Below are 18,855 nucleotides of genomic sequence, written 5' to 3' on the forward strand. Positions count from 1 at the left end.
ACAGATTTAAATGGCTATCTAAGCCTCTAAGACTTGCAAAGTTTGAATCCCTTTAAATCCAAGTATGTTCTATAGTGACTGTTCAGGGATACTGGGCGTTGTTTTCTACTTTCTTTGAGTTTTAGACTGTGTTTTTTCAATGATTCTGTTATGATTCCCTCCTCCTGAATAATGCCCCTCAATGTTAGTTGCTTCCCCCCTTTTATAGTGTTATTCTAGGGTTCAGGTACCACTGATTCTCCCCTCTTGGCTCCTTGGGTACCAAAGCCCCTGTTATGCTAGCCATTCTGATGGCTAGTTCTTTCCCTGTTTCTCATAATTTTCCTCTTTTAGTGTTGTTTTCTAAAAGCCACTTGCTAGCTTTCCATTATGGGACATCCTTGGAATGTTGACCTTCAATCTCTCTTCTTTCAAGGCTTCTTACCTTTTAGACCCAGTCTTTAGCTGTCCTTTCTTTTTGTTATTTTTCCTAAGTGAGCCAAATCCATTCTTGCCAGGTTGAAGGTTTTCCCAACTACTTCCCCTTATGGTTCTTCTTCCTGGGTTCCCCGAGGTATCAACGTTTTGTTCACGAGTTGTTACTTTCTAAGCCTTTTGGTTCTCTGCTGCATCACTGGGTGCTTGAGAAGGACATATCTACCCTTCGTTTCTTGTATTTCATGGCACCCCTTTTGAGTTGTCTTAATCCTACTTCAACTGTGCTGTGCATCCCAAGGATCCCGAGCCTCTGGCAGCCTTTGGGGATTCCAGCCTAATTCTTTCCACTGGACTCTTTCTTTCTATCCTCTAGCCTTGGCGGGCTGAGCCCTTTTCTCTCTTCCCTTTGTTTCATAGGTTCTAAAGCCTACCCCTTCATGGATTTTGGGTTGCAAGTCTTTTGGATTTGCCATCCTTTTTTTCCTTGTGGTGGGCTCAATCTTTTTAATATTACTTTCCATGGGATTGGCCCATTGTGCTATTTCTTTGGGCCTTGATATTATGATTTTTTAGACCTTAACAGCCCCCAAACATAATCATTAACCCTTTAAATAATGAAAATAAAAGCCTAAATAAAAAAATAAAAATTGGCCTAAATAACAATAAAAATAACTCAAACAACAAAAAATGAACAAAATATTTAACACTCATTTAAAAGAAAAATAAATGAAATTCCTAATTTCAAATTCATAACTCGTTCAATCTATTTTATAAAAATATTCTTTAATTTCATTTTTCCTGTAAAAAAAAATCATATTATCATTTCAAACTCTCTTTCACTTTATTATTCTTATCTCAATATTCTCATTTCTCATTTCATCTCTCATATGCTTCCTTTTTACCTTTTCATTTTGTTAGTATAATGAAATTATAAAACTTAATATATTTGAGTAATTTTTTTGTGATGACGTTATATTCAACTTTTCTTTTTATTAGATTTTGTATAATTTAAGTTTTTTAACGACCACTCAAGAAAAAATATCGAGAGCCACCATTGCAAATACAACAAATTTTTTATTTTTTAGCATATACATTTGTTGATGCACCTGATTTGAATCACGAACACTTGTAAAATAAGGTAGAGTGTTTATAGGAGAGCATCGGTGGTGCCAATCTCAGGCTCTCCGATGCCTAAGTCAATGAGGGTGCCTCTATTTGTTTGTATTTTTCTTTTCGCTCTGTGCTCACCGCACATCTCCGTGCCTCTATTTGTTTGTAAACTCAAAGAGTTATTGAAGATTATATTTGTAAAAATATTGGCATACCTTTCGCTTGAAGAACAACCCTTTTAATATAAAGATGAATGAGACCAATCTGCCTCTAATTTGCTTTCCCAGCAGATCAATAATTCTTTTAGATCAAAGTTATGGCTTGTCAGCCAAGTAGTTTTCTTTTTGGGAGTACCTTGAATAGAAGCTGGATTATTTGTGCATTAATGTCTTCTTTTCTTATAATCAACACGTGTATGTATATGAATACATGAAATTATTCTGTTATTAATAATTGTTCATAAAAACACAATTGACAAAGATGAAGGGGTGCTATTTTCAATTTTCTGACTTCATCTACAACCTCTTTATTGCGGAAAAAATAAGTATGACGAAATTTTCGTCTACCTGTCAAGCTCAGAGGTAGATTGGTAGCTCTATAAGTTAAACTAGCCTCTAAATTTTATTTAAAAAAATATATATATATATATATTTGTATTTCTATATTACATCAACTGTTCTTTCTTTGTATTTCTATATACAAAATGAAAATTTGAAATATACAACAATTCTATTGTAGAAGAGTGTTTCAGGTTTGAACACCTAAAGAGATTTAAGAAAATTCTTTTCAAAGCTATAAATTTTTGTAAAATAAAGACTGTAGGGACATGATTTATTTAACGGCCCATGAATGACATTGGGCTCGTATGCACAGGGCCCCAACAATATGATTTGTAGAGAGTGGGCTTGAAAGGCATGACCTTGGGCACAGATGGACGGTTTCATCGTGGCGTCTATGGAAATTCTTATATGGGCGGGCCTGGCTTGACTAGCTAAGCCCTCCATTGGTACGGGTTGTAGGACTTAAGTCCTCGGACGCCATCCATGGAGCCTTATATTCTTCCCTTTCTCCCTTTTTCCAGGGGAGAGAGTCCCCTTTTCTTCTGGGGGGTTTTTTCTTTTATACTAGTCTTGTTTCCCCTTTTAGAGTCCACGTGTAAGTTTCACTTTTTTGGGGTGCAGACCTGTCCTGTCAACCCATGCCTAGAGTGGTTTAGGGTCGTTGGGAAAGTTAAGGGGTATGGTTTAGAGTATGGACTTGTCAGATACAGGGTTTTGTATTATGATGTTGGCAGCTTTTTCCCTTGCCCTGCCCCTACACTCAGTTTGCCCCTTTCTTCAGGCATTTCGTGAGGTGCCGAGCAAGAGGTCGTCCTCGGTAATGGCTCTCCTCGGCTTGGGCCCTGGGCCTTAATGTAGAGTGGGCCTGGACCACGAGTTCTCTGGCCCCACAAAGACAAACATATAAACATGTGAGGATTTTTTTTTTTTTTTTTTTTTTAAGTAAGTATTAAAAATTACCTCTAATTATGCCTCAAAGAGAAATGGAGGGAGAGGAAGATAAGACATTTATTTATTTTTTGTTTTGGCAACTGGATTGCAATTAGGAAAAAAATAAAGATACATGGTAGTACCTAAATTTATGAATGAAAAGTTATAGTAATAATTTTATAGTAGATTATTTTTTGTTAATTGATGATGCCGAAAAAAATCACCAGTAAGCCACATGGTTCTCACACACTCGAAACAACATTTGTACAACAAAAAGAGAAGATCTCGCAGAGAGCACCGGTGTGGTGCCAGCTAAATACCCTCCGAATGTCAAGTTAGAACTTCTCACAACTCTAAAGTACTAGAACGGGGTCAATTATGCGTACCTTGGCTAGTGAAGGTATTGGGGCTTTTATAGTAGTAGAGGGTTGACATCTCTTTCTTGCTGCAAAAGTCTTTTCCTTATAGGAGTCTCTTTGGGCATATTTGGCGGAATCCTTTCCTTATAGGAATCCTTTTAAGTGGCACCAAACATGGAGGGCAAGACATTTCCCTACATATACAATCGTGGGCAGCAAGCAAACTTGTATCGAGGCCGTCGACTTATCCCAATTCCTTCAGCCTTATTGGCGTTAGCTTATTGATGATGTCAGCCTTCAGGTGCGTCTTGCGAACTCCCTACAGTGCCCCTATCAAAACTCCGTTTGTTGACTTCTACCAACGGAAGTTGACTGTTTTATATATAACCATCAGCTTATACCTGACGGTTTTAACTAAAACCATTAGCTTATGCCTTATACACACATGTGTGGAGACTAAGCAAGGCCACATCAGGGTCGTCAGCTTCGCCTACTACCTCGTCAGGGCTATCAGCTTCGCCTACTCTCTCGTCAGGGTCGTCAAAGATTCATATATCCCCTTCAGCTTATTCTCTCTAGCTTACTGTTTTCAGCTTACTATCTCCAGCTTACTGTCTTCAGCTTACTATGCACAAGATGTAGCCATCAGGTATGGGGTGGAGCTGTAGACTTTACAACAAGGTTGTCTCTCATGAGTGAAGTTGACAACCTTGTTATGTCCGTCACCTTTTGTTTCGTCATGGGTTAATTACAAAATTACCCTTATCATTAATTAAAAATAAAGAAGAAGAAAAAAAAATGTGAGTTTGGGAATAAGGAACTGCAAATTCAAGAAGAAGAAGAAGAAGAAACAGCAGTTTTTTTTTTTTTTTTTTTTGGGTGGAGAAGAGAAGAAAAGAAGAAACAGGTAAGACTTGATAAAGGTTAAAAAAAAAAAATTTTAAAAATAGTTAAAAAAATTGATAACGTGGGCTTAGTGATGGTAGGAATACATGGAGTTGAGTAAATCAAATCTTTGAATAGAGAGTAGTCATATTTTGTAAGTAATGTTTTAGTGGGAGTTAGGGATATATTTTTACTGGATTGTTTTTCAGTTTTGTCTCTACTTAAACCTAGGAGTATATGAATATTTTTGAACTAATGAAATGTTCATCCCAAATAAAGAAAACTCCTTAAATAGATAGAAAAGAAGAAGAAATGGTTAGGACTTCGATATTGTTACCGGATTTTCTTTTAGCTTTATTTCTACTTAAATCTAAGGATGTAGAAGAATTTTTGAACTAACAAAATGTTCATTCCAAATAAGGAGTCTTTTTAAATAGTGGTATAGATAGAAGATAAATAATAATAACAATAAAAATAATAATTATAGACTTTATTATTGGGACAAAATAAATTCGTTTTGTAATTTTTGTCTCTTCCCTTAAAAAATAAAGATAATAAAAATAAAAATAAAAATAAAAAAAATAAAAAACCTCATCTCTATATCTAAAATTACAAAGGTAAGACCAGAAGAAAAAAAAAATTGAAATTGTTTCTTCTTATCTTATCACTTTATTCCTTAATTAGTTTTTCTTTATAGATAAAATAGGAGAGGATATGTTATAGAAACAAAAACTAGATCAAGTCTAGTTACATCAAACGGTGTGCCTCCAGAACAAAGTTTATTTATCTACACCCAACCCATCCAGTCAAACATAACAGCATGTTGAACAAAAGCTGTGTTTCCATCAAAAAAAAAAAAAAAAGCTGTGTTTTGAGTATATTCTCTTATTCTTTCTACTTGATCTGTTCCCCTCTTAGCCAAAAGATCAACCCCATTAGCTTCATGCACGGTAGATATGTTGCAGCTTAACGTCCCATTGTCTCCCTAGCAGGTCCCTGCAATAAAAAAACAACCATGGGCATTCAAACAGAGGGTTTGAATTGAGAAGTTAGAAGCTGAATAACAAGGATAGAATCAGTTTCCAAGAAATAAATCTAAAACCCAAATCCCAAGCCATGAGAGGACCATATCTAACTGCCCAAAGTTCTGCAATATTGTTAGATGTAATGCCCAGATTAATAGAAAAACCTTTTAGCCACTTACCATTATGATCTCAAATGACACCACCTGCTCCTGCTTTACTTGGGTTATTAGTTCGAGCACTACCTTTCATAATTAAAGTGACATAAGGAAGATGCGGAGGATTCCAATGAATAGTACTCTCTCTCTCTCTCTCTCTCTCTCTCTCTCTCTCTCATGAACTAAGTTCCTATAAAACATTACAATCATTATTTGATATTCACAGTTTATAAACGTAAAATTACAGAAGTCAACATAGTATAAGACACATATAGTTTTTAGTATCACATAATATATCATATTATTCGCATCTTTTACCATTTCAGTACCTTTATCTTATAAATGCATCCTAGAATTTTTTTTTTTTTTTTTTTTGGCTTGAAGTGTATAATAGTCCATAGATGTTAAATGTATCACATGATACAGCATATACTCAACATGTTTGATTGACATCATTTTTCTTCACTCCGTTTTTGCTTTTTTGTTTCTATAATGTCTTTTAAACTATTTGTATTAAAACAATTATAATAAAATTGTTATAACAAGGTTATAGAATGTTCATTGTTAGTTGTATATGGGATTTCTAAAATTATTATTGTAGGGTCCCGATTTGTGGCCCAAGCCCAAAATATATAGAATCTCGGTTCAATGAGCCCAACACAATAAATTGTAGAGAGTGGGTAAAAGAACTAGGCCTAAATGATTTGAACAACAGTTAATAGAGGATTCAATGATAATTAAATACAGACAAGATGTATTAGTATCAATCGAATCTCAGTCCGAGGAGACTGTAACTATATATATATATATATATATATATTGATCACAATTGAACACAGAAACAATTTTGATTACTACAATGTACTCTCCTTCTTTTTCTTTTTTTCTTCCCTCCTTTTTTATGAAGAGTCTTTCACATTATATATCCTTCTTTGGATTATCTTCACCCTCCACTTGTTGATCATCCGAGCCCTTACTTGAGTACTTGTCCCATTAGATACCCTCTCTGGTTTTTTGTGAGTTGTGGTAGCCAAGGTAGTACTATTCAGAGGTATTCTCTACATAAATGCGGCCAAAAAAGTAGCTGCAGTGCATTTAATGCGATAGTGACAGCTTTCTCTTAGATATTTTTAGATTTCCTTCCTTCTCCTATGTTCCTGAAGCATGTCTCTATCATTGGAGCTTCTTGGAGGGTTACACTAACGGATAGAGTACATATTGTGTACTGTATTCATCATATTCGAGGAGTAGTTCCTCCTCGGATAACCTCTCGCTTGTTCCCCATCTTTAAGACTTTAATTGGAAACGTTTAACAACTACCCGCTTCTCCTCGAACCTATTGATGTCCTCGGATAAGACCCAAGGCTCAATATACTATTTTGGGCTCTTACCCTTACAATTACCATATTATCTCATAACTTCATTAAATTTTTTAATAAGTACAAAATTGATGATTTAGGTTGCGTTTGGATTGGGATGAAAAGTCTGCGTCTGCGTTTACGTTTTTTTTTTTTTTTTTTTTTTTCACGCGTTTTTGAGCATTTTGAGGGGTGCGGCTACTGTTCATGCACTGTTCAATGAACAGTAGCCGCAAACTTTGACTTTTCAAATATTTTTGGACCAATCACAACACATCGTGTACTGTTCACAGACCCACAAATTTCACTTTTCAACAACTTTTTCATTAAAAATGGGTCCCACGATACTATTCACACATTTAAAAATTATTTCGCTACAGTGTTTTTCAGTTTTCAGTTTCAGTTTTCAGCTGTATTCAAACGGACCCTTAATCCAAAACCATGTTGTATGTGTTATCATAAGTAATGGAATATAAATAACTAAATAAAATACGAAAAATACTAATGAAAGTGCAATTCATTGGAAGTTATGTGATGCTACCCAATGAATATTATGATATTATCATGGTTTATGAGATAAAAATTAATTTGCACTAGTTTTGAGAGAGTTTATATAAATTGTACAAATGGTTGTGGAAAGTGAAAAATAAAAAATAAAAATCTTTTAATGAATGGTCAAATAATTGAAAATTAAAAAAAAAAAGAAAAGAAAAGAGAGGAATGAAGTCAAATATGAATCCACAAAAAAATAGAATATAAGAGATACTAAAAATATAATGAGTGAGAGGTGAAGGCAACATATATGTATAATCTTCATATAAAAATATATTAATTTATTAGCTTTTAAAGTGTCTATGTATCTTATTATGCAAGACACAAAAACACAAAATAAAATCTATTTTTTGCATGACTCCTATTTAAAATGGTAAGTTCTAAAATCGATGAACCGATATAAAAATGAACCTAAAAATAAAGTGTAAAATACTTATCAACCATTACTTTAATTACTATTTTAATTACCGGTTACAGATAAAGAAGTTTTCAACAACTCCTGTATCCTGTATGCAACGAGCCCAGACTCAAAAGTATTATTCTATAATATAGCTGAAGAACAACTTATTTATAGTACAATCAAAATTCAACATTGCCTCCCAAATAAAAATAAAATAAAATAAAAAAGAAGAAATGAAGCCCAAACTACATTCTTTGTATTTTGTCTTCTTTTGTAAAAACATATTTGAGTCATATGAGTTATGACAGTCATTCTAATTGATGTAACAATTCCCTTCTCCCACTTACCTTAAATTTTTTGTTCTAAAAAAATATTTAATTAAAAAAACAACTACAAAGAATTGCGGAGAAGCAATCAAATTTGAAGGACTAAAATAACCTATAGGACCCCAGGACAAACCCTTATAGAGTTTGCAGCTGTTCTAGCCTTGCTACATCAACAAATCTTCCACTCCCTCAACTGAGTCTCTACTTTCTATGAATGGCCACCAGAAAATTCCAAAACTTCATAAACCAACTGCCCATTTTAAAAGGGGACAATGGAGTAAGGAAAATAAGACCATTTCAACACCTTCTGATGAGATTAGCAACATTTTTGCCAATCTCTTCTTTCGTTTGTTCTGAAACCGGAACATCTCCAATGTACATGTCAAAGAATGCCCCTGCAAAGACGCATATCAAAGTTGTAACCCTGCGTCATTAAAACTCACATTCTTTTTCTTTTTCTTTTTTTATTTAAAGTAAAGATAATCAATGCAGTGTCCTAGGGAAAACACCACTGCATGGACAGATTTACATGTCTAAATGTTCTACAATTGAAACCGAAAAAAGAGAAATTAATGGGGAGAATTCACTTACTACACAAATCCTTGCTATGGACTGCTCCAATCTGATTACCTCCAACTGAAAAATAAACGTATGAAATTCGAAGTCAAAAACAGAGAAAGTTTGTTAAATCACTCATAGACCTCATCCACTGTGACTTTGAAGTAGTGCATTAGCAGCACAATAAAACACTGAACAACTCAAAGGGTGCATCAAGGAAAAATAAAATAAAGAAGGCAAGGGAAAAGCAATGAAAGATGGGGGAAGGGGAACCAATGTATCATTTCTTTCCTTCTTCAATTTTCTTATTGATAATTACACACGCACCTAATAGTTTTAAAACCCACAACCTCACACTCTACCTATCTCTACTTTCTAATTTCCCTCATGCTTAAGATTCTAAAATGGAAGTCGTCACAATGATGAGCCCTCCATGAAATGTGAACATCTATGGCATCAAAAATGTAGTGTATATAATCTTTCTAACCAAAAACTACTCACTTTCAGTAATTAGTTGTCCCTCAGATGTTTGTCGAAAATCAATTGTCGTTCCCTGAAATGTTCCAGTAAATTTAAGATTAACACCGTCATACCGATTACCAAAGAGATACAAAGATCAGTAGGATATTACCGCAGGTATTTGGATATCCTGTTTGAAGTATGAACCAAATGTTTTTAGGCAATGGTAATCAGTGTCTGGGTTTGTCTGATTTGGAAAGAAAAAAAAAATTGTTAAGAGAGCAATACTGTTGAGTTCAAAAATGGAATTTCACAGTGGGGATAATTACCTTCACCAAACGGGCTCGAAGGGATTTCTCAAAAGCACTGCAAAAAATGTGATTGAAACAAAAAAATGAGAAACATAAAACTTGAATTTCATCATCAGTTGCCACCATTTATTAATACTCCCAATATAAAATAAACCAAAAAAAAAAAAAAAACTGTCAAGACTCAAGAGGCAGAGCTAAGCAATGAAAAACCTGACTCAGTTGAATCTAAGTCTGGTTGTAAATGAAAAAAAGAAAAACTAGCATCATCAAAGTTAGGCATCAGAGGAACTAGGGGAACATATATAAATTTTGAACTGACAAGCCTACTTCCCAAATACCTAAATCCAACCAATACCAGAACTGCTTAAACCAAGCTAACAATTGGTGAAAGACATTACATAGGTCAAGGTCACTCCAACAGCATGTTTGAAAACAAGAACATGCAAATCTACAAAGGTTATGTTCAGAAATGGATATTGAACTTACTCTCTCACAGTATTGATTTTCATCCCATTGCAATTGACCACAAGCCTAACAGTCATATTAATATCTTCCCTGCACCCACCATGGAAAAGGCTTTCATCCAACTTAGAAAATAGAAGCAAAGCCATGAAATTGAATTAAAATACTTGTCATGTCATTTATTCAGTTCATCCATGACCATTGCTCAATACCTGAGAAGATCCTGATAAAAATCATGGCATTTGTTCAGTTCATCCACTGAAATCGAAGCATACTTTGGACCCAATTTCTCACAGACAGAGTAAGGGTGAATATCTATAAGAAAGCATCAGGAAAGAGTACGTCAGTGAATGGAAATATGTTGCAGACTTAAATTATGTAACTCAGAAACATCAAGTGAAATCTAAAAAACACTTACAAAAACCAAATGCATAAATCTTAAGAGATTTGATTTTGATGATTTTCATAGTTCTTGATCCAGTACCAACAAGAACCTGAAATAAACGTAGAAGCAGTTCACATCTAAAACATTTGATATGGGGGGAAGAGGACCCTTAGACAAAGAATTTAGGAAAATAGCACAGAAAGACCAATAACATTTATGAAGGGCTCGCTACAAGAAGTCACCCATGTATCCAGAATTTCGTGGGTATTATAAAACTTTGATTAAAATTAAAAAGAAGGTTGTTTATAAATTATAATTTTCCAGGGTCCAGTCACCTCAAAGTCCAGTATAGTACATAGTAATAAAAACTGTGAACTATACATTATGAAATCTCTATAGTAAGGATTCTAAGCAAATTGTAAGCATCTTGATTAAATCCATTGCCTCCACCCTCAAGGCAAAATCTCAATCCCGGTATCACAAGTCATCCAGGACCAACTAACTGCTTATGATTTCAGAATAGGTCTATCAAACATGCTATGAATAACAAATAACACCAGTAAACATGTTCGATGTAAACAAAGCACCTAAAATAATAAGTAGCCAAATTGATACAAGATTTACAAATTACGGTGCATAATTAATACTTGGTGTAGAAAAATGTGACTGAGACTAAAAAGATCAAGCACCCATTTGAATTTTAATAAATATTTACCTCTGAACTTAAACTGGATTTTTTCTCTCCGGTTAAAATGTTGTCCAAAATCATAGGAAACTCAATGCCAGTTCTGGGTTCAACTGCATGTCTTGTCAAGTTCAAGTCAGGAAAAGACAGATCCATGCACCTTTGATTCTCAACCTTACAAGGCCTTTGGTCAATGCCTCCATGCACTTGTAAATCAGTACTCTCCATTGGAACTGCTAGCACCTCTGAAGATCTGGTGCAATCAACATAGAAACAAGTTTTTCTATGGTTAAACTAATGTCAACAACAGACTAACAAAAAAACAAGAGAGTAAGTGCAAAACAGCCCACTTAGTGAAATGGCTACTCACAAGTTATTGAACGGAGGTACAAAGGCAGCAGCTAATGAGAGCAAAGGATAGGATTGAATCCTTTTAACTTCTTGGAACAGGAGCTTCATCATGAAACTTGAAATCTTACCAAAAATCACTGGGGTGCCAGATTTTCCTTTTGATCTGAATCTGAAGTGATATCCAGCAAGATTATGTCTACTAGAAGTAACGTTCTTAACATGTGCAGAAGATGTATGGTTACTGGGTTCTGAACCATGCATTCTACCAGCTATGTCCCGAGCAATATTTGAAGTGGATGTACTAGAGCACCAAAAAAGTAAAGCACCAGCTAACTTTGACATACAATTAAATGATTCTTGGAGAGCTAAACTTCCGGGGACAAACAAGTTTTGAGATTGGTGTATAGAATTATCCACAAACAAACTTATCTGAGAAAATAAATGACCCCCAAAATTGTGCAATACAATGGGCTCAATTGGAAAGATGTCTGGAGAGCCTCTATCAAGATCAATGAAGAACAACCAAGTATTCTTCATATTTTTTCACGTCTGTGTAATATCTGAAATGGGAACTTCAAAGTCCTGAACAGAGAAGTTGTAAGATTAGAATCACCAAAGATATAAACACCCGCATAAGATTTCGTCAGAATGACAAAATGTTATATATGAACACTAATAAAAGATTCAATGGGCAGCTCAGAAAAATTCGTACATAACAACAATTTAATGCAAAACATTTGGGGGTGCAGTTGTTCAGATTTCCAAAATCTCACTGTTCCAGTCAAATTTAAATTTCACAAAAATGCAACTAAACTGTAAATATTAAAACTGGGTACTTCAATTCCCATTTCAAGGCCCCAACTTCATTCAACCAAAAAATCAAAACAAAACAATTGTCATCATGGCAACCAGTTAATCAATGAATGAGGAGGAGATGATTAATATAAAGGGTTAAATCTGCACTACACGTACTATAACTTCATGAGATCAAAACCCATTATGGAAATTTGGATTGCTCTCCAAAAAACATCTTGCAAAGACTCCAAATTCAAAAAAAAAAAAAAAAAAAAATTAAGAATAATCTGTCTACAGCTATGTAATTAAATCAGCAAATTTCAAAAAATCTTGATCGTCACAATTCTCATTAGATTCTCAAAGAACAAACTGAGATATTCCAAATAACAAAATGAAATAAATTCACCATGTTCTACAATCAACCAGAGCTCAAATGCAACCTTAAATTTCTAACCAGCTTTTTAAAAGACAAACCCAAAAAAGAAAAAGAAAAGTACAGACATGAAAAATCAAAAGATAACATAAAATTTAAGGCTTTATATGTTCCTTTAGAAGAACATAAAAGTATGTTAAAAATGCCTTTCATATCAAACTATTCTCTTTTCTATTCCATTATACCCTTTTTTTATTTCTCTCAAGAACCAAACAGGGAACAAAGAAAACCAACCTGAAACCAACCAAGAAGAAAGCTTTAACGACGAGTAAGAAACCGAGAGGATCAAAGGCACTTTGGTTAAACTTTCTTCTATTGCATTTCAAGAGGTTTATAAGAAAAAATTTTGTGATTTTTTATACAATAAAACAGAGAAAAGGAAAGAGAGAAAACTCAGAAAAGGAATATGCTTTTTTGGTATGAAAGGGCAAAGAGGAACACGTAAAAGAGTTGATTCAAAGGTAGGCTGCTATTGGGGGACAAATTTGGAAAATTAAGCTAAAAATGAAATAAAGGTCAATTGGTTTTTTTTTTTTTTAACCTTATAATAATTAATATATTCATTTATTTTTTGCCAAAAATAAATTATGAAAAAGTTTAACTACAAAGTTGATTGTAGTAGTTTTAGATTATAACATTACTAAATATTTTTTTATTAGAGGTGAATTTTGACAAATTCACCATCGAATTACATCTTTTTCTTATATCTTCCATGCTTACAAAATTTTTAAATAAAGATCAATTTCTATGCCCCAATAAATTATTTAAATCGTAAGTTTTTGTAATTTAAAATTATGCATAAAATATAAAATTATTGATCATATAGTAAATATATCTAATTGACACAAAATTTAACTTGTATTAAGAGTGTAAAGAACAAACAATTCAATAGTTAGTAATATGTAGTAATATTTATTTTATTGAGTAAGATTATAGTCTCATACTACAACTAATTTTATAGTCAAACTTTGTCTAATAAGTTATACTTCATTTTGTCATTAATATATATATATATATATATATAGAGAGAGAGAGAGAGAGAGAGAGAGAGAGAGAGAGAGAGAGAGAGAGAGGCTTCTTTACTAGGGAGATTCTCCTCCATGAAAAAAAAAATAGGGCAGATTGGTTCAATGCACTTGTGCACTTAAACTTGTTGAAATAATTGACACATATCTAAATTTTAATGGGTCTAGTGCTTATTGAACCCAAGTAAATTCTCTTTATAATAATCAATTTTGGTTCGGGGAATTTATGCCAAAACATATATATATATATATTCGGTCTTATTATAAAATATAAAGAGTCAATATTGGGCTCTTTACGAGGGAAATATATTTACAATATTAGGTTCTTTACCAGGAAAAAATAAATAAATAATCGATATTGAGAGGCATGTTACATAAGAAAGAGAGATTTTTTTTTCCCCTAAAAAAATAGGAGAGAAAGAACAAGATTTTCGGGCTTTTTTTTTTTTTCTTTAAATTTGCCGACCATCTCATTAAAAAAAAAAATTACCGACCTATATTTTTATTTTTGGTAGATAGAAAAATAGGCATTTTTCAGGAGTTCAAATTGACAGACATGTCCTTGGGATATCCCAGTTCCCGATTCTCTGTCTTTCCTTTTCACGTGCGGGTCTCTGTTTCAGTCCTCATGTAACATAAGTCATGTTCCACGCATCCTTTCTTCCTCGGTAATTGGAGGAAAAGAAACCCATCAAAAAAATTTTGGAGGAAAAGAAATAAAATTTTTTATTTTTTTTCATTTTAGCCTTTTAGGGGCAGAACGACTCATACAATAAAATAATTATTTGTTTCGTTTTAGGTGTGAAAAAGGATGTCCCAGGTGTTACTTGAACTACAACGACCTCTTTTATACTACTATATGATTATAAACCCAGCAGAGTACCCAGCAGAGTTGGCCGAGTAATTGGGTACTTGATCTCAAAGTGATCATCTTGGGTTTAACTAGAAACTTTCTAGTTCAAATTCAGGTATCAATACTTTGAAAAAACTCCTTAAACCAACGATTTACCTCGCTATGAGCTCACCCATTGCAAACAGTGATTAATCTCTGGTTAAAAATAATTTTGAAAAAATACTGTGGGGAACCAAAAAAAAAAATATATATATATATATATATAATTATTAAAAGATTTAAATATTTAGCTACAAGATTAAGAGTTGGGCTTTACAAACTTTTGAGTTAGTTCATTAATGTTACTATTTTACTATTTAACTTATTTTATTATTATTCATGGGCCTCACTGTACTTTTTGGTACTATTCATAAGTCCCACTATATTATTTTAGCTAACTTTTATATTTATCTACAGTATTTTCAACAAAAAATTTTCAATTTCAACAAAATATGCGGATCCCAAACAAACACTTAATTTCAACGTGATGGAATATGGATGAATTCAAGTTATGAGGATGAGATAGTAAAGATTCGGGGTTTGAGGTAAATAATATTTTCCCCCATAAATATATTAGTGGTTTTGTTATTCTTTTATTTTTATTTTTGCCCTTATTGCTTAATATTACTTAGAATTTTTTTTTTTATAATTTTTTTATAGAGAGTTTTAACTTATGACGTCCGCTTCTGATGTTAGCTCTTTATAATCAAACCAAAACATCAATTGGTTTTTTGGTGTAGGCGGGAATTGAACCCCAGATTTCTTATTCTTATTTAAATTAATTGTAGACCTCAAGGTTGTCAAAGTGAGTATAAAAGTTGAGCATCTATCACTGCATCCAAACTAGGTTTAGCCATTGTGTATTATTTATATCTATACAATATAAATGCTGAAACGTAACATTTATTGTTACTCATGTTCATTTTGAGCTATATTAGCATTGCATTTCAATCCATTTGGTGTACTTCAGTCCATTCTGTCTACTTTAGTCCATTCGGTATTTCAGTCCACTTTGGTCCATTTTAAAAGTTTTAGGTTCAATTTTTTTCCCCTTAATTTTTGGATTGAAAAGTATGAAATTTTATTCTATTTAAGCCAAACTCTTTAATTTTGGGTCAAAAACTACAAACAAATTAGGCATTGGAAATTAGAGATATGGGCCCTAAAAAAGCAATAAAAATGATAAATATTCACAAGATTACTTTAAAATTAAAATTTCAATAATATAGGCATTGTACTTATATTTGGAAAGTTAAAAAAAAAAATGCTACAATTCTAAACTTATATAATAATTTAAACTTTTTTTTATAGAAAATATAATAATTTAAATTGTTTGATACCATTTGTTAGACCATGAGTTGTGTCACTCCACCTCAAAACCAATTAGTTATGAGGAAGATACCCTCAAATCTTTTATAGCATTTGACATCATAAACTGAAGGCCTGTTTTTAGAGCTATTGTAGAGAGTCGAATTGTGGCCCTCCAATAATCCCTCCCTCACAATGACGCTTCCGCAACTTGAACTCATGACTTTGGCTCTTATAACAAAAATGACAGGAGACAATTAAGACAAAATGAAACAGCAAAAAAATAAAGAGATATGACCTAGGAGTCAACACCTAGGCCTAGCTTGGAGTCAGCACCAAGTAAAAAAACTATTAGGAGTCAACACCTAAGATAGAACTTGTGTCAACACTAGGCCAAACGACCATTTTTTCATTTATCAAAATATCAACTGTAAGAGCCAAGTGCAAGACTTCTGGACCTTAGGTCACTTGGGCTCACAATTTATTTGTAGTGGGCTTAAGTATTTCCTACAATGGGTCGTTCTCGGCAGAGAGACTCAAAGTAACACCCAGTTGGTACCCTCTCCTTGACTGTTTTCTCTCAATTTTTCTGAACCCCTTTTTCTCCCAACTTTCTTCTATTTATAGCCAAGGTTAGTGGGGAGATTATGATTACAGTCACCGTTAGTGCTACTGAAGGTCCAGTATTATCTAGTTAAAGTGGGTGTTTAGGTGAAAGGGCGGTGCAGCATTTATGATCTTGGAACTTGGTTCCATTTTGACCGATCATGTTCGGCAACTCACGTTCCCGTGCATATCATGATTTTCCCAGGTATGACTCATACGCTCTACCGGGAAAGCTTAACCGGTCAACTCTGGGAACTCAATACCCAAAACTTGTTTTTACTCTAAGGCAGTTTCAAGAAAGGCATAAGGTAACTGGGACTTTCTGCTGGGCCTGCGCCCAAGGCCGGTATGGGCTTGGGCCCGGGGCCTAGATGGGTCTGGGCCCAAGGCCAGTATGGGCTTTGGAATCTCGATGCCGTACATCAACTATATCCAAAATGAGTACATTTGTTTGCTTATAAATGATTGTTAAACCCTAGTTCTAACTGACGTAGGGAACCTTAATTGCCTTATTATAAAAATAAAATTGCTTCCAATATTAAAATACTAATAGCCTAATAAACTACTAGGACCTAAAATATAAAAATACAATTGACTGACAAACATAATTAATACTAAATAAAAATCTTCTTACATCTCCTGCATCATTCTCCTCTGGTTGAAGAAAACTCGACCTCGAGTTCAAACTTAATATAACATGTACATGTGTTCAATGGAATGGGGGAGTACTTTTGTTTTTAATATTCTTGGATATATTCAAATTAGTCAACCAATTATGGTTTTTTTTTTTTTATAATAAAAAAAGCTATTTTAATAGCATCTTCTTCATTTATATAAAAACAATATTATAATTATGTAATTTAAATATTTTTATTAAATTATGTTTTTCAATACAGTCATATATTTTGATTTAATTGAAGAACCTAAAGTATGGTGCCTAAAGAATTGTATCTAAGTTGTCCATATTGGTATTAGCTAAATAAAGCATATTCCCCATATATAAACAAAACTACATATTGAATTAACTTTGGTATGAAATATGAAATAAATATACAATATACTAGGGGTGTCCATGGGTCAGGCAAGTCGGGTTTGTGCCCAACCCGCAACCGACCCATAAGAGATCGGGTGGGCAGATTCTCAACCTGCAACCGACCCGTTAAGAGGGTCGGGTTTCACGGGTCGGTTTGCCGGCGGGTGGCATCAGTTTTGGGTGAGGCTGAAACCCGATGGAAAACACAGAAAAACGGCCAAAATCAACGAGATCTCGCCCAATCCGGCCAAGATCTGATGAGGATTTTGTCAAATTCGATGATTTTTCCCCCAATTCGTGTTGAGAATCGCCAGATCTGGTGTATCTATGCCGAATCTGATTGTTTTGGTCGTTGAAATCTGCCAAATCAAGCTAAAACTCGTTGGAATCGCTGGAGAATTCGCTAGAATTTGATGTCTTCGGGCGGGTCAGGTTTCACGGGTTTTGAACAAGGGGACTCAAAACCGACCAGCCAGCGTCGGGTTTTGGAGCTCGGGACCCGCTGCCAACTGCCGGAGCAGTTGGATCGGGTGAACACCGGTTGGGTACGGGCGGGTGGCCGGGTGGGTTGGACAGCCCTACAATATACAATACAAATGGGAAGAATTTAAGGTGGAATTGTGGAAATGTGATATTATATCATATTTTGAATACATAGATTTTTTTTTTTTTTTTTTTTTTTTTTTTTTTTTTTTTTAACGTAGGTATAGAACTTTTAGGTAGTTTAATAAATGTAGTTACCATGGACTGTAAACCATGTTATTATTTAGGGCCGCAAATTGTATCCCCACCATTTAGGCCTTTGCGCCTCTTGTTTTCGATGGGTGCATGCCTATTCGCACCGCTTCCCTCAAGCTGCTTTGGCCAGGTCCTTAAACCTCTCATTTTTAAAAATAAGGGTGAAACTTAGATACACTAGGTTCTTCCATTAAATTCATATTCAGCTATAATGAATTTAATTGTCCTTAGATTGGTTTTGCAACTGTGTTCAAAGTTAAATAGGGAATCTAATGTAATGCACATAAAGAAAAATTTTGTCAAAGAAATGAAACTATAAAAGTTATTGATTTTTTTTTTTTTTTAAGACATAGTTAGATAATGTCATGTTAAAACAAAGGCTTTGTATTTATTTTCCGTTTGTATTTGTGATAAATTCCAACCTTAATTGTTTTACAATGTAAAAGTTTGTTTGTTTGTTTTTTTTTATCCTTTTTCTTTTTAATAATAGTTATTTATTTAATTATAGATAATTCGATAGTCATAAAAAGGAATGATGGATTCGAACTCTTAAAACTAGTACTAGTTAAAATTACTAGGCTCTTAATTTTTCAATATAGTTAAAAGCAAAACAGAACAAGTTGATATCTTGATATCTTGTAGTAGCTAATTAAACAAGTTGCAAGTCACTTTGCAATATAAATTCAATCAAAGGATGAAAAAGCTGGTATCAAAACACATTATAGATATTCACTGGA

The 18,855-nt window shown here is 33.7% G+C and overlaps 1 protein-coding gene across 1 annotated transcript; it reads right to left on the minus strand.

Annotated features, from left to right (window-relative positions):
- Positions 1-7,875: 7,875 nt before the first annotated feature.
- Positions 7,876-12,937, minus strand: LOC126712725 (fatty-acid-binding protein 2). Its single transcript, XM_050412173.1, has 11 exons — positions 12,751-12,937; positions 11,308-11,870; positions 10,968-11,190; positions 10,286-10,361; positions 10,080-10,182; positions 9,892-9,960; positions 9,424-9,460; positions 9,267-9,341; positions 9,137-9,188; positions 8,669-8,713; positions 7,876-8,472 (listed from the first exon to the last, which is right to left on the minus strand). The coding sequence occupies exons 2-11, from the start codon at positions 11,823-11,825 to the stop codon at positions 8,375-8,377; spliced, it is 1,296 nt and encodes a 431-aa protein (XP_050268130.1). The 5' UTR covers positions 11,826-11,870; positions 12,751-12,937; the 3' UTR covers positions 7,876-8,374.
- Positions 12,938-18,855: the final 5,918 nt, after the last annotated feature.

The sequence above is a fragment of the Quercus robur genome, chromosome 2, assembly GCF_932294415.1.
Source record: "Quercus robur chromosome 2, dhQueRobu3.1, whole genome shotgun sequence".
Lineage (NCBI taxonomy): Eukaryota > Viridiplantae > Streptophyta > Magnoliopsida > Fagales > Fagaceae > Quercus > Quercus robur.

What these genes read in the sequence shown, in the direction of transcription:
- LOC126712725 (XM_050412173.1), bottom strand. Translation starts at nt 11,825, where the DNA reads ATGAAGAATACTTGGTTGTTCTTCATTGATCTTGATAGAGGCTCTCCA. An exon ending in TTTTATCAGGATCTTCTCAG is followed by an intron (nt 9,961 to 10,079) that starts GTATTGAGCAAT and finishes TGGTGGGTGCAG; the next exon opens with GGAAGATATTAATATGACTG. An exon ending in CCATAGCAAGGATTTGTGTA is followed by an intron (nt 8,473 to 8,668) that starts GTAAGTGAATTC and finishes GCGTCTTTGCAG; the next exon opens with GGGCATTCTTTGACATGTAC.